We start from the raw sequence: 15387 nt of genomic DNA, 5'->3' as shown, positions 1-15387 counted from the left end.
AGGCCCAGAGGCAGGGCTCAGAGCCAGGAGGCCTGAGGAGTGCGCCAAGGCAGGGAGCCCTATGGCAGAAGACCTGGCACCCAAGTGGAGCCAAGGAACGAGGGGGGTCCTGGCGGGAGGTTGCCCTGAACGGGGATAGGACTCCTGGGAGGCTGGGCCGAGTGGAATCCTGCTGGGGGCCCTCTCACAGGAGACCTGAGTGGGGGCTATGGGAGAAGAGTGGTGGAGGGAAGTGGGTCTGGGAGGTTTCGGGGAGAGACCTGGAGAGTGGAGGCCTGGAAAGCGGGCTGATGAACGGGACAGAGGGGTGAGACAATACTCCTTTGCATGGGTAACTACAGGGGAAACTGAGGCAGATGCACCTGTCATGCTGCCCTTTGCCATTGGAGGTAGCTCCAGGCAGGGCTGCCTTGTTACAAGCCCCACCCGAGAATAGCCTATAGCCTGGTGATTATATAGGTCTATTTGATCCCTTTATAATAATGTCTAAGAAGCTCGTCATCTTTGCTCCTGCAGTTTGAGAAGCGCAGAGGAACAGCTATTTTTGATTTGTAAAGGACTTTGATAGACAAGTACGAAATACACTCAGACCGTGGTGGGATTAGAGCAGTATGGGGAAGCCTGAAATGAAACAATGTGGCTCAGGAATTGTAGCCTGCCAGATTCAGCTTCATTATGTTGTCTGCCTCGTCCCACTGCAATTCTCTACCCAACGTCATTTCAACCCAATTTTATTTCTAAACAGACTTGTTGGCGAGATTCATGGCTCAGCCCAGCTGCCGCACTCAACGCAAGAACGCACGGATCGCTCCTTCCCAGACCTGTTTGCTCCTCACCCCGTAAACAATGGGGTTCAGCATGGGGGGGACGACGACGTAGAGGTTGGCCAGTAGGATGAGGGTGTGGCGGGGGATGTGGCGACCAAACCGATGGGTGCCCCAGGAGAAAAACGCTGGGGTGTAAAACATCAGTACGACACAGATGTGGGAGCCGCACGTGTTCAGAGCCTTGAGGTGGACGCCCTGCGATGGCAACCTAAAGAGAGACCTGAGGATGCAAGCGTAGGAGACTGCAATAAAAATAGCATCCAATCCGGCTGACAGGAAAGCAGCTGCTACACCAGACCAAATATTGAGTGTTATGTCCACACAGGCCAGTGTGGCCACACCTATGTGCTCGCAGTACGTGTGAGGCATAATATTATGTCCACAGTAGTGGAGCCGTTTAAGGAGAAAGACGGCTGGGAATATTAAACAGAAGCTCCTGGTTAGAGCGGCCACGGCTATCTTCCTGATCACGGAGAGTGTTAATATAGTTGTGTACCGCAGCGGGTCGCAGATGGCAACGTACCGATCAAAGGCCATGGCCAGTAGGATGGCCGACTCGGTAATGAAAATAAAATCAATGAAAAACATCTGGGTGAGGCAGCCGTTGAAAGAGATCTCCTTGGAGAGAGACCAGAAAACACTCAGGGTTTTTGGCACCGTGGTGGTGGATAACAGCAGATCGGCCACTGTTAACATGGACAGGAACATGTACATGGGCTCATGGAGGTTCGGCTCTGTTATGATGGTGAAGAGGAGGACAGAGTTCCCAAGAAGGGCTACAACGTACATCAGACAGAAGGGGATGGAGAGCCAGACGTGCGCCTGCTCCATGCCTGGGATGCCGAGCAAGACGAACGATGCAGGGTGGGGGCTGGTGTAATTGAGCGCTGACATGGTACAATGCAGGCCTGTCACTGCCACGCAGGTTCCCCGGCCTGTGAGGGAAGACAAGAACATTCGCTGTCAGAATAGCTGAAACTACAAAGTTCATTGCCAGAAATATTCATTAGCAAGTGTCCTCCCCCCCGCACCACCCTCATTTGGGCGAGCCGACGTTCTCAGGGTGTGTTCTCTATTCTGATCCGCCCAGATCCCAGCCAAGCTGCAGTAAGCTTAGCAGGAGGGATAGCTCAGTGGTTTGAGCATTGGCCTGCTAAATCCAGGGTTGTGAGTTCAATCCACTTAGGGGTCTGGGGCAAAATCAGTACTTGGTCCTGCTAGTGAAGACAGGGGGCTGGACTTAATGACCTTTTTATGGTCACTTCCAGTTCCATTTAAAATAAAAAAAGAGCCCCATTGTTCAGGCTCTCTTTGTCAGTGTCCTGGGGACTGGCTTTGCCATTGTCTTCTCCAATTCTCCACTATTATGGGGACCCCTCAGCCAGTCCTTTTTAGTGACCCGTTCAGATAGCTGGGTGACATTCCTACCTATGTTTCTTAGCCTGCCCCGAGAGCAAACTGTTCATCCTTCATCGGACGAAGTGGGCATTCACCCACGAAAGCTTATGCTCCAATACATCTGTTAGTCTTAAAGGTGCCACAGCACTCTCTGTCACCTGAGTAAAGTTGCAAGTTTTTTCAGGATTTGATTATGTGAAGTCAATCTCAATTAAGGTCTGGTCTGCACTACAGACCTATACCGGGATAATTATGTTGCTCAGGGGTTACTTCTGAGTGCTGTAGTTACACCGACCTAACCCCCATGTAGACATAGCTACCACCTCTCAGGGAGGAGGATTAACTACACTGCCGAGGGAGCTCTCCGCCATCAGCGCAGAGTGTCTCCACTAACGCACCACAGCGGTGCAGCTGCGCGGACGCAGCATTTTAAGCCTAGCCGAGCTGGTAGCTCTGCTCCAGAGAACGACAGCTGCAGTGGGTGGAGGGGGACCAGAGGTTTTTAAAGGGATAGTTCTGTATTTAAACCTTTCTGCAAGTGTCTCAACTTTTTCTTATAAATGGGCAAATTGTCCCGTATTTTCTATCTCCCCCAGTCAGTACTGGCATGTCCTGGTGCTGGCCAGATCCCCGCTTCCCAGATGCCTGCCTACCAGCGGTGGGGGGAGGTCTATTGACCGACAATTAGGATGGGTGTGCAAGCTGGTGGCAAGGCAAAATGCAGCACATGGGGCCGGACGCTCCCCCTGCTGGTCCATCAGCTCAACCCCCCAATGTGCCGGCTCTCGGCCAGCAGGGCCCTGTCCCCCATCCCATTTCCTGCCGTCACTGGTTAGGCCCTGGAAGCTGCAGTGGCCAGTGAGTGCAGGCAGGCACCAGGTAGCGGCCAGTTACCCCTCTTGCTGTGCTCTCCCTGCTTTGCCCCTTCACTCCCCCAAACCCCGCAAGTGGGGCACATCCTGCCTCCAGTGCTGTGCGGGGAACCAGCCCCTCCTCACATCACTCAGCTCATTTGCAGACGGGCCGGAAGGCTTCTTCATCCCCACACTGCCTCTGGCTGGGCCGGCGCCCCAGGAAAGCCCCAGACCCTCCGGCCCGGGGCGCTGGCTAGGAGGTGCTGAGGCCTGCATGTGCCAAAGCCCCGCACAGCGCTGGCACGGGGAAGCCTCTCTGCCCCTCAGCTAAGCTCTGGAGTGGCTGGCAGGCGGGCAGGCGGGCAGGAGGGGAAAGCAATTTCCATCCTGTTCATTGGGGGAGGGATCATAGAATCATAGAATCATAGAATATCAGAGTTGGAAGGGACCTCAAGAGGTCATCTAGTCCAACCCCCTGCTCAAAGCAGGACCAATTCCCAGCTAAATCATCCCAGCCAGGGCTTTGTCAAGCCGGGCCTTAAAAACCTCCAAGGAAGGAGACTCCACCACCTCCCTAGGTAACTCATTCCAGTGTTTCACCACCCTCCTAGTGAAATAGTTTTTCCTGATATCCAACCTGGACTTCCCCCACCACAACTTGAGACCATTGCTCCTTGTTCTGTCATCTGCCACCACTGAGAACAGCCGAGCTCCATCCTCTTTGGAACCCCCCTTCAGGTAGTTGAAGGCTGCTATCAAATCCCCCCTCATTCTTCTCTTCTGGAGACTAAACAATCCCAGTTCTCTCAGCCTCTCCTCATAAGTCATGTGCTCCAGACCCCTAATCATTTTTGTTGCCCTCCGCTGGACACTTTCCAATTTTTCCACATCCTTCTTGTAGTGTGGGGCCCAAAACTGGACACAGTATTCCAGATGAGGCCTCACCAATGTCGAATAAAGGGGAACGATCACGTTCCTCGATCTGCTGGCAATGCCCCTACTTATACAGCCCAAAATGCCGTTAGCCTTCTTGGCAACAAGAGCACACTGTTGACTCATATCCAGCTTCTCGTCCACTGTGACCCCTAGGTCCTTTTCAGCAGAACTGCTACCTAGCCATTCGGTCCCTAGTCTGTAGCAGTGCATGGGATTCTTCCGTCCTAAGTGCAGGACTCTGCACTTGTCCTTGTTGAACCTCATCAGGTTTTTTTCTGCCCAATCCTCTAATTTGTCTAGGTCCCTCTGTATCCGATCCCTACCCTCTAGTGTATCTACCACGCCTCCTAGTTTAGTGTCATCTGCAAACTTGCTGAGAGTGCAGTCCACACCATCCTCCAGATCATTAATAAAGATATTAAACAAAACCGGCCCCAGGACCGACCCTTGGGGCACTCCACTTGAAACCGGCTGCCAACTAGACATGGAGCCATTGATCACTACCCGTTGAGCCCGACGATCTAGCCAGCTTTCTATCCACCTTACAGTCCATTCATCCAGCCCATACTTCTTTAACTTGGTGGCAAGAATACTGTGGGAGACAGTATCAAAAGCTTTGCTAAAGTCAAGAAATAACACATCCACTGCTTTCCCCTCATCCACAGAGCCAGTTATCTCATCATAGAAGGCAATTAGGTTAGTCAGGCACGACTTCCCCTTCGTGAATCCATGCTGACTGTTCCTGATCACTTTCCTTTCCTCTAAATGTTTCATAATTGATTCCTTGAGGACCTGCTCCATAATTTTTCCAGGGACTGAGGTGAGGCTGACTGGCCTGTAGTTCCCCGGATCCTCCTTCTTCCCTTTTTTAAAGATGGGCACTACATTAGCCTTTTTCCAGTCATCTGGGACCTCCCCCGATCGCCATGAGTTTTCAAAAATAATGGCTAATGGCTCTGCAATCTCACTCGCCAACTCCTTTAGCACCCTCGGATGCAGCGCATCCGGCCCCATGGACTTGTGCACGTCCAGTTTTTCTAAATAGTCCCGAACCACTTCTTTCTCCACAGAGAAAGATAGCTCAGTGGTTTGAGCATTGGCCTGCTAAACCACGATTGAGAGTTCTAATCCTTGAGGGAAGCACCCAGGGATCTGGGGCAAAAATCAGCACTTGGTCCTGCTAGTGAAGGCAGGGGGCTGGACTCAATGTCCCTTCCAGTTTTATGAGATAGGTATATCTCCATGTATTTTTTTATTTTATATTTTATTCATGCCACGAATCTCTAGGCTCCACAACAGCCTCCGGGGCAGGGGCTTAGCACCCTTTTCACCCTCCAGCCCTGCACCCTGGGTCCTGGTCCAGGGAGTGAGGGGCTGCTCTGTCCCCTAGACACCCTCCTCTGGCTGGGTTTGCTGAAGCCCCTGCAGTCAATGCATCCTTAGGGCTTAACCCCTTCCTGCCCGCGCTGTAGCTGGGGGGACAAGAGGTGGCTGGGTTATGTGGGTGTGGGCAGGCAGGGACAAGCTGCTTCCAGACTCAGGGAGGGCAGGGGGAGAAGAGATGAGTTCTGCAAAGACATGGGCCAGATCATCCCTTCCCCCACCCTCCTTCCCTGTGACTGGAAGCAGCTCCTGTCCCTCCTCCGCCCACCCCCCACAGTGCGGAAAGGCTGCTGCTGGCCACATTCTTGTGTGAACCCTGCAGAAATCTGGGTGTGTGATGCGTGTGCTGCTCCCCCTCCCCGCCCCCCGACAATGCGTTGCCTTGGGGAGTCATGGTGCAAGGTAACCGGAGAGGCGGATCCATCCTTGGGGCCCAGCCAGGCGTGGAGGGGAGAGACCGCTTGGCAGGGAGGGTCAGGTCAGTCAGTCACCCCGCACCCCTCCCCGTGTGAGACAGGTGTACGAGAGTGTGTGTGTGTGTTGGGGGAGGGGGGGCTGGGGAATGTGTGTCATCCAGCCCTGTGTGGACCCTAAAGCCTTAAAGATAAGAAGAATCCAACTACGCTGCATTTTTTTTAACGGGGGCTCAGTCAACTTGATGTCAAATTGAACGTTTGTACTGCATAGTTCTGATTGCCGTTGAACTCGCTTGAATACCAGGTGTCCCGTATTCAGAGTAGGGAGATCTGGTAAAACTAAGAAGCTGGAACATCGGTATCACAGCAGCCCTTAGAATCGGCTGCTCCAGGGTCCTACAGTTCGGCCATTCACACCTATGCTCCTTGAAACCAGCTAATTTCTGCCAACTGGAACAGACCCAGGCCTGGGGCCCTTATGGCGTTAATGGAAGTGTTGCCTGACTGAAGATCTTGGGATTTGGGGTGTAGAATATTACAGGGCCTGAGTAGCCAGTACTCTGAACAGTCATGTAACCAAGAATGGCTCAGTCCAGGGCCCACTGAGGTCAACAGCAAGACCCCAGTGATGTCCGTGGAAGTGGATCAGGGTAACCCGGTGACTTCTTCCTAACACAGAACCTCAGCGCGGTCACAGGAGTGTTATCTCAGTGCCCCGGCTCCCGTCCTGCCCCTGCACTCAGAGTTACACACCCCCATTCTATCCAACCCCAGCTCCAACATTGCACAGGTTTCATGTCTTTCCATTCGCCCCTTCACAGATTCATTCCATGCAAATGACTCACCAGGCTCCGGCCCCAGCTGGGGAGGAGGAATCTCTGCCTGTGACCGGGTCGGGGAGCTGCAGGCGGCGGGGAATCTGCACTGACGGGGCTGAGATACAGGGATATTTATACTGCTGCCCTGGGAATCCCCGGGGGGGCTCAGAGCCAGCACAGAGCCCCAGGGACCTGCCTCTGAGACTGGCTCTGGTGGTGAAGAGCAGCAGAGATTAACCCTTTCCTCCTCTCACCTGTTTGATCTCATCATTTCTCCTTTTGTACATTATTTAGAAACGTCCTTGTGACACTGAGGCCCACGGCAAAGAGTTCTCTCTTCCTTGCAAACAGCTCTTGTCTCAGGCCTGACAAACTCACTATACCACACACTAGGTTTATGGAATATTTATCCACAATGAGTAGCATGTGAGGTGTGTGCAGAAAGCTTGTAACTTCTTAAGCTTCATAACCATTGCAAAAGGCATGTCCGGGTAATAGTTAAGGAATAACATATTGATATTCACAGTGTTTTTTATGGACTTGGAGTAGAAGTTAGTCACCAGGTCAGTCAAGTGTAGTGTCTTGGTGATGGCCACTCCAGGAGGGCGTTGTCACCCCGCCCTGGTTAGCTGGGGATGTAATGCCAGGCTCAGTTCTCCACCCTTGCTCCAGCCCAAGATTATCAATGGAAAACCATCAGAGACAACTGCAAACAATGAAGGAACATTACAACAGACAGGATTACCCTGCCTGTGATCAGAGACAAAAGACTGTTTCAGGATAACACAGAGTGGGGAAAGGCCCTCTGGATCTTTTTACTGAGGAGACATCTTGGGGTGAGGGGATGTTCTCATGAAAAGTTGGTTCCTGGTTCTTGTGAAACTAGCCAGCTCTGCAACAGACTAAACTTTGGGAAGGAGGAACCTACTTTATTAACTAGGAAAGGGAACTATTGACCCAAGTTTTCATTTTGTGATGTTCTATTGGAACCATTTGTTTCCACCTCTCTCATTTCTAATTAATTCTCCTTTCTTCTTAAATAAACCGACTTTTATTTTATTATAAGTGCTGACATGTGCCGTGTGTAATACAGGAGTGGTGATTTACAGCAACTCTGGTAAATTGGGATACTCTGCTCCTTTTGGGGCAAGTATCAGGGGGTAGCTGTGTTAGTCTTTAAGATGCCACCGGACTCCTTGTTTTTTTTGTGGATATAGACTAACAGATTTATTTGGGCATAAACTTTCGTGGGTAAAAAACCTCACTGCATCTGAAGAAATGAGGTTTTTTACCCACGAAAGCTTATGCCCAAATAAATCTGCTAGTAATTAAGGTGCCACTGGACTTCTTGTTGTTCTTTTGGGGCAGAGATTCTGGATTTCTCTGAGTAGCCAGTGTCAGGGGCTGGATCTCACAGGGGAATGATTCACAGGGGCTCAGAAGTGGAGGTGCCCTCATTGTTAACCTGTAAGGTGAAGTCAGGGCTGGCCTAGCCCAGAGGAAGGTGCCTGAGTGGCTGAAGCGCAGGTGATGTCCGGGACCTGACACCCAGTCACCACAAGAGAGACTCCCTCTCACTGAGTCAGGCAGTAATAAGGTGACTCGCAGTCCTGGGACCCCCGAGAGCCATCACAGTCGTTTTTACACAGACTGTCTTTAGCCTCACTTATTCCAACCATCCTGAACATCTATATGTGTGTGTGCCATGTCATTGTAGCCCTGTCAGTCCCGGGATATTACAGAGACAAGATGGGGGAGGGAATATCTTTTCCTGGACCAACTTCTGTTGGCCTGTTCACCTTGAATGGTCCCTTCGAATAGGCATGAGCCACTCATGCTGATCCACCTTGTATTTAGCTGGGACACTCTCAGTACCTTTCCCACACCTGAAGAACTGCTCCATGTAGCTCGAAAGCTTGTCTCTCTCCCCACCACAAGTTGGTCCAATAAAAGATATTTCCCCCCGCCCCCAGCTTGTCTCTCTCTATGTGTATATGTAAGACAGTAGACGGGATAGAGAGGAGAAGTCAGGAGCTGCTCTTCTTCTCATTACACAAGAACAAGGGACATGCAAGGAAAGTAAAATGTGACAAATAAAAAATGATACAAGGAAATAGTTTTCCCTACAACACGTAATTAAACTCTGGAACTCACTGCTGCAGGATTTAATGAGGCCAAGACCTTAGCAAGATTCAAAAAGGGATTGGGCATTTTTCTGGGTATCAAAAATACTCAGAGTTACCAGAATTAATGACCACACACGTTTTGGAAGGGAGAGTGACCCCCATGACTTTGGGTTTGAGCCAATCTCTGTTAGAGATAAGGATGGGACGCAGGGTATGAGGGGAAAATTATCCCCTATCTCCCTCATGATAGATTCTCACAGCTTCGTCTGAAGCATCTGGTGCTGGCAACTGCTGGAGACTGTTGGGCTAGATGGACCCAGCTCTGATCCAATCTGATGGTTCCCATGTTCCTCTAACAAGGTACAAAATTGACCTGCTGGCACTTTTCAAAAATCATTGGCACTTCTTAGGAACAACTTAGACCCACACCAGTCAGGGATAGTCTAGTGATCACTTCCTCCTGCCTTGAGTGTAGGGGACTGGACTAGATGACTCATTGAGGACCCCTTCCAGTCCTACATGTGTAGGATTATCACTGGGTAATGTCCCCTAAGAATTCCGGGTCAGGTGGGATGTCCTGATTGCATCTGTCAGCGAGGAGCTGACTCAGAGAATTTGTCTTCTCAGTGCAGGTCAACCTGCCAGGTTGCTAGGCCGAAAGCTGAAACCCTCAAGAGGATCCCAGCCTGGGAACCTGCTTGGCAGGATGCTGGGGTCCTAGTTAGTCCACAGCTCCTAAAGAAACCCAGCGCAGGAACGGGAAGTTGTCCTCGCAACTGGGATCCACCCTGCTCTGGACTCTGTGCCATGTGGCTCCTCCTCCCGCTCTCCCGGCTTCACCTCCTGGTATCCTGACCTGGCCTGACTCCATTTATTGACCCGTGATTCTCTCTCAAGTTTGTCTCCTGCCTCTGATCTCCTGATAGCCTGACCTTGATTGCTTCCTGACACTCGATTCTCGATTCTCGCTTTGCCCTCTGACCTGTCTTGGACTCTGACCTCTTGGGATCTGCCCTGTCCCAATTCCTGCTTTTACCACTGGGTGACACCAGGAGCAGTGGGGGTGCCACAGCTAGCAGAGATCAGAGCTAACCAAAGGAGACCAAAGCCCTGAGGTAAGTGGGGAAATGGGATCCTGGCAGGAGAGCGCAAGAGGGGAGGACTCCTGTCTCATACTGAGAAAGAGGGACGATCGATGAGTTATCTTAAGTGCCTATACACAAATGCAAGAAGCCTGGGAAACAAGCAGGGAGAACTGGAAGTCCTGGCACAGTCAGGGAACTATGATGTGATTGGAATAACAGAGACTTGGTGGGATAACTCACATGACTGGAGTACTGTCATGGATGGATATAAACTGTTCAGGAAGGACAGGCAGGGCAGAAAAGGTGGGGGAGTTGCGTTGTATGTAAGAGAGGAGTATGACTGCTCAGAGCTCTGGTATGAAACTGCAGAAAAACCTGAGAGTCTCTGGATAAAGTTGAGAAGTGTGAGCAACAAGGGTGATGTCGTGGTTGGAGTCTGCTATAGACCACCAGACCAGGGGGATGAGGTGGACGAGGCTTTCTTCTGGCAACTAGCAGAAGTTGCTAGATCGCAGGCCCTGCTTCTCATGGAAGACTTTAATCACCCTGATATCTGCTGGGAGAGCAATACAGCGGTGCACAGGCAATCCAGGAAATTTTTGGATAGTGTAGGGGACAATTTCCTGGTGCAAGTGCTGGAGGAACCAACTAGGGGCAAAGCTTTTCTTGACCTGCTGCTCACAAACGGGGAAGAACTAGTAGGGGAAGCAAAAGTGGATGGGAACCTGGGAGGCAGTGACCATGAGATGGTCGAGTTCAGGATCTTGACACAAGGAAGAAAGGAGAGCAGCAGAATACGGACCCTGGACTTCAGAAAAGCAGACTTTGACTCCCTCAGGGAACAGATGGGCAGGATCCACTGGGAGAATAACATGAAGGGCAAAGGGGTCCAGGAGAGCTGGCTGTATTTTAAAGAATCCTTATTGAGGTTGCAGGAACAAACCATCCCGATGTGTAGAAAGAATAGTAAATATGGCAGGCGATCAGCTTGGCTAAACAGTGAAATCCTTGCTGATCTTAAACGCAAAAAAGAAGCTTACAAGAAGTGGAAGATTGGACAAATGACCAGGGAGGAGTATAAAAATATTGCTCAGGCGTGCAGGAGTGAAATCAGGAAGGCCAAATCACACTTGGAGTTGCAGTTAGCAAGAGATGTTAAGAGTAACAAGAAGGGTTTCTTCAGGTATGTTAGCAACAAGAAGAAAGTCAAGGAAAGTGTGGGCCCCTTACTGAATGAGGAAGGCAACCTAGTGACCGAGGATGTGGAAAAAGCTAATGTACTCAATGATTTTTTTGCCTCTGTCTTCACGCACAAGGTCAGCTCCCAGATTGCTGCACTGGGCAGTACAGCATGGGGAGAAGGTGACCAGCCCTCTGTGGAGAAAGAAGTGATTCGGGACTATTTAGAAAAACTGGACGTGCACAAGTCCATGGGGCTGGATGCGCTGCATCCGAGGGTGCTAAAGGAGTTGGCGGATGTGATTGCAGAGCCATTAGCCATTATTTTTGAAAACTCATGGCGATCGGGGGAGGTCCCAGATGACTGGAAAAAGGCTAATGTAGTGCCCATCTTTAAAAAAGGGAAGAAGGAGGATCCAGGGAACTACAGGCCAGTCAGCCTCACCTCAGTCCCTGGAAAAATCATGGAGCAGGTCCTCAAGGAATCAATTATGAAACATTTAGAGGAGAGGAAAGTGATCAGGAACAGTCAGCATGGATTCACGAAGGGGAAGTTGCCTTCTTTGATGAGATAACTGGCTCTGTGGATGAGGGGAAAGCAATGGATGTGTTATTCCTTGACTTTAGCAAAGCTTTTGATACGGTCTCCCACAGTATTCTTGCCGCCAAGTTAAAGAAGTATGGGCTGGATGAATGGACTGTAAGGTGGATAGAAAGCTGGCTAGATCGTCGGGCTCAACGGGTAGTGATCAATGGCTCCATGTCTAGTTGGCAGCCGGTTTCAAGCGGAGTGCCCCAAGGGTCGGTCCTGGGGCCGGTTTTGTTTAATATCTTTATTAATGATCTGGAGGATGGTGTGGACTGCACTCTCAGCAAGTTTGCAGATGACACTAAACTAGGAGGCGTGGTAGATACACTAGAGGGTAGGGATCGGATACAGAGGGACCTAGACAAATTAGAGGATTGGGCAGAAAAAAACCTGATGAGGTTCAACAAGGACAAGTGCAGAGTCCTGCACTTAGGACGGAAGAATCCCATGCACTGCTACAGACTAGGGACCAAATGGCTAGGTAGCAGTTCTGTAGAAAAGGACCTAGGGGTCACAGTGGATGAGAAGCTGGATATGAGTCAACAGTGTGCTCTTGTTGCCAAGAAGGCTAACGGCATTTTGGGCTGTATAAGTAGGGGCATTGCCAGCAGATCGAGGAACGTGATCGTTCCCCTTTATTCGACATTGGTGAGGCCTCATCTGGAGTACTGTGTCCAGTTTTGGGCCCCACACTACAAGAAGGATGTGGAAAAATTGGAAAGAGTCCAGCGGAGGGCAACAAAAATGATTAGGGGGCTGGAGCACATGACTTATGAGGAGAGGCTGAGGGAACTGAGATTGTTTAGTCTCCAGAAGAGAAGAATGAGGGGGGATTTGATAGCAGCCTTCAACTACCTGAAGGGGGGTTCCAAAGAGGATGGAGCTCGGCTGTTCTCAGTGGTGGCAGATGACAGAACAAGGAGCAATGGTCTCAAGTTGCAGTGGGGGAGGTCTAGGTTGGATATTAGGAAAAATATGTCACTAGGAGGGTGGTGAAACACTGGAATGCGTTACCTAGGGAGGTGGTGGAGTCTCCTTCCTTGGAGGTTTTTAAGGCCCGGCTTGACAAAGCCCTGGCTGGGATGATTTAGCTGGGAATTGGTCCTGCTTTGAGCAGGGGGTTGGACTAGATGACCTCTTGAGGTCCCTTCCAACTCTGATATTCTATGATTCTATGATTCTATGATTCTAACCCCTCAGGGCCTGAGGGAGTCTCCTACCATTGGGGGTCACCTTCACGTCCAAGGGCAAGGGGTATCCCTTTGAATAGGCCTCCCCCACAAGCACTGATTCCCCTGGGGGTAAGAGTGACGCCCAGTTTGGAAAGCAGAGCGCACAATGTTGGAGGGGCGGGGAACAGCCCCCTCAGGCGAATGACCCTTCTGTTAGCTTTTGTGTACAACGCCTGGGTAACATGTCACTGGGGTAGTGCCCAACGTGTGCCAGGAGCTGCACATATAGGTAGGGAGAGACCGTCCCTGACAGAGGTGCTCTCGGTCTATGCAGACCAGCCAGACACAGCATCTGGGAAGGGGGCATATGCAGGGGGGTGGCTGAAGTGAGGCCGGGGGCAGAGACTGGGCGCTGGCGGGGTGTATACATTAATTTTAGTTGAGCTGTTCTGGTTTGGCTCTTCACACAGCATAATGGATACAGGAACACCACCAGCTGTGTTCCAAATCTCCGTGTTCAGTCACTCTGTGCAGACACACAGACCGAGATACGCACACACACTGCTTCTGTCAGCACCGAGTGGTTTCTGCAACAGCGAGTTTAAAGGGATGCTTCTCGGTTCCTCTACACAACTAACCCCATCACTGCTCCCCACTCCTCCCCTCTTCCCAGGTGCCCCCATCTGCCAGGGAACCCCACCCCCAGCTAATCACTGCTCACCTAGTGACCCCTATCCCTTCCCCTTCCCTTTCCCTGCAGTCTCAGGCCCATCCTGTAACTACCAGGCCTTACTTCCTCTCGTGTGTTTCTGCGGGCGATCAGACCATCTGCGGCTACATATTGAATAGCCCCGGGGAGAGAAACCCACGAGCTGCAGGGCAGAAGACATTCAACAGCATATGGGAGTGAGGAAAAAACCTCTCCCTATGAGCAGGTTACTCCAGAATTTCCCATGCTGGGACTTCTTGCACGGCTGGTCTGTGTCAGTGCCAGGCCCCTGGGCCGGCCACCCCCTGCTCTAATGGCAGGTCACCTGTGCCTAGCCTGGCCAGACTGGAATTCACCCAGCCCCTCTGAGCAGAGGGGTCACAGCCACGTTCCTCTGCTGCCCTCCACAGGGCCGAGGAGAGCGTGACAACTTCAAACGGGGCTGCTGGTGCTGGCTGGACTCACGACCGCCCGCTTTTCGCTCCCCTTACGCCGGGGTCAATTTAACAGAGCAACAGATGAAACCACTCCACTACCATCTACAAACACTGACAGCTACAGTCACCAGGCAACCTTATACAGGGTAAACTCATAAATTGTTGTTGTTTTTTCTTTCTAATCTGAAATTTTGTCTGTGCTCAATAATGTAGATGCTGAAACAACTGATTACGTAGTACACCTAAATGTATTATTCAATCCTCAATATAAGAGCCAGGGTGAGCCTACATGAAAGCAGAAGCTCTCCAGTGGTCAGCCGGCCTAATCCCTGGTTTGCTTTTCTAAGGTATCATGTGTGTATATAAAGCCAACTCATTCAGGGGTCATAAAACCCCTCATGCATTTAGTTCCAGAGGTCCCAGGTTTGATCCCTGTTGCTGACACCCTGTGGGGGTTGGTATACCGCTATAGTCCTGCTCTGAGTGCATGAGACACAACCAGGTGATTTACTGAGGTCCCTTCAGGCCTTTGTTTTAAAGTTAAAATAACAAATCACTAGTGAGGGCTGTCAGCGTTGTTCCTGTTGTGCTGGACTGGTTTGTCTCTGGAGTGTTATTCAGAACAAGGTATTGGACATGTAAATGGTGTGGGTGTATGGAGCTGTTTTATGGGAAAGGCTGATACCAGATTCCTAAGAAGGGCAAGAAAGGCAATGATCATTTCCACGGTCAGTGTTTAAAAGTTTCCTATAGAAAATCCCGCTGTTCGCTCTTGCCAGGCTGGGGCTTCCCGGTCTGTGTAAGGACCTGACGCCCGAGAGAGGAACCGCAGCACAGACTTGGTCCGTAGATTGACTTCCCTCCCCTCCACATAGGTCACATTTAAAAAAGGGGCGGGGGGGGTACATAGGTTAGACAGGGCTCAGGGCACTCACCTGGGATGGAAACCCAGGGTCAAGCGGCTGCTCAAACTCAGTAGAGCACTTGAACGTGGGTCCCCCACATCCGAGGGGAGTGGTTGCACCACTGGCTCCAATCTGCCTCCGTCTTTCTCAATCTCCCAGTGGAGGCACTTCCACTTTGTGTAACTCATCAAACGTTCCCCGTTCCAGAGACCGACTCTGGAGCCCAGTGGCTGGGGCATTCCCCGGGGAGAGCTGGGGCCGCGTCTCTGCTCCAGCGACCAGCTCCAAGGGAAGAGACAGCAAGAGGCCTGTCACTGGGTGAGTGCCCCCTCCCCCCCCCCCCCCCCCCCCCCCCCCCGGTGTGCCTGTGGCTCAGCAGCTGCCCTCTGCCTGGGTTTCAGTGGGGGCACCTGGGCTGGAGGAGGGGGCAGGTGAGGGCTGGGGAGACCGAAGGAGCAGCAGAGGCCTGTCTGAGGGAAAGCTGCGGGTGCAGAATTTGGAGGACAGCTGTTGGCGGGGGCTGGCTGCAGCCGGGGAACCGTGCTGAGTTGCA

The 15387-nt window shown here is 51.5% G+C and overlaps 1 protein-coding gene across 1 annotated transcript; it reads right to left on the bottom strand.

Moving 5' to 3' along the window:
* Positions 1-600: 600 nt before the first annotated feature.
* Positions 601-1732, bottom strand: LOC101939628 (olfactory receptor 52B2-like). The gene has a single exon (XM_005290037.4). It carries the CDS (start codon positions 1719-1721, stop codon positions 786-788), a length of 936 nt encoding a protein of 311 aa, XP_005290094.2. The 5' UTR covers positions 1722-1732; the 3' UTR covers positions 601-785.
* Positions 1733-15387: the final 13655 nt, after the last annotated feature.

Source organism: Chrysemys picta, chromosome 1 (genome assembly GCF_011386835.1).
Source record: "Chrysemys picta bellii isolate R12L10 chromosome 1, ASM1138683v2, whole genome shotgun sequence".
In the NCBI taxonomy this organism is placed as follows: domain Eukaryota; kingdom Metazoa; phylum Chordata; order Testudines; family Emydidae; genus Chrysemys; species Chrysemys picta.
This window is presented reverse-complemented; position numbering and strand designations above follow the sequence as displayed.

Excerpts from the sequence above, each read along its gene's own strand:
- LOC101939628 (XM_005290037.4), bottom strand. The coding sequence starts at position 1,721 with ATGTCAGCGCTCAATTACACCAGCCCCCACCCTGCATCGTTCGTCTTG.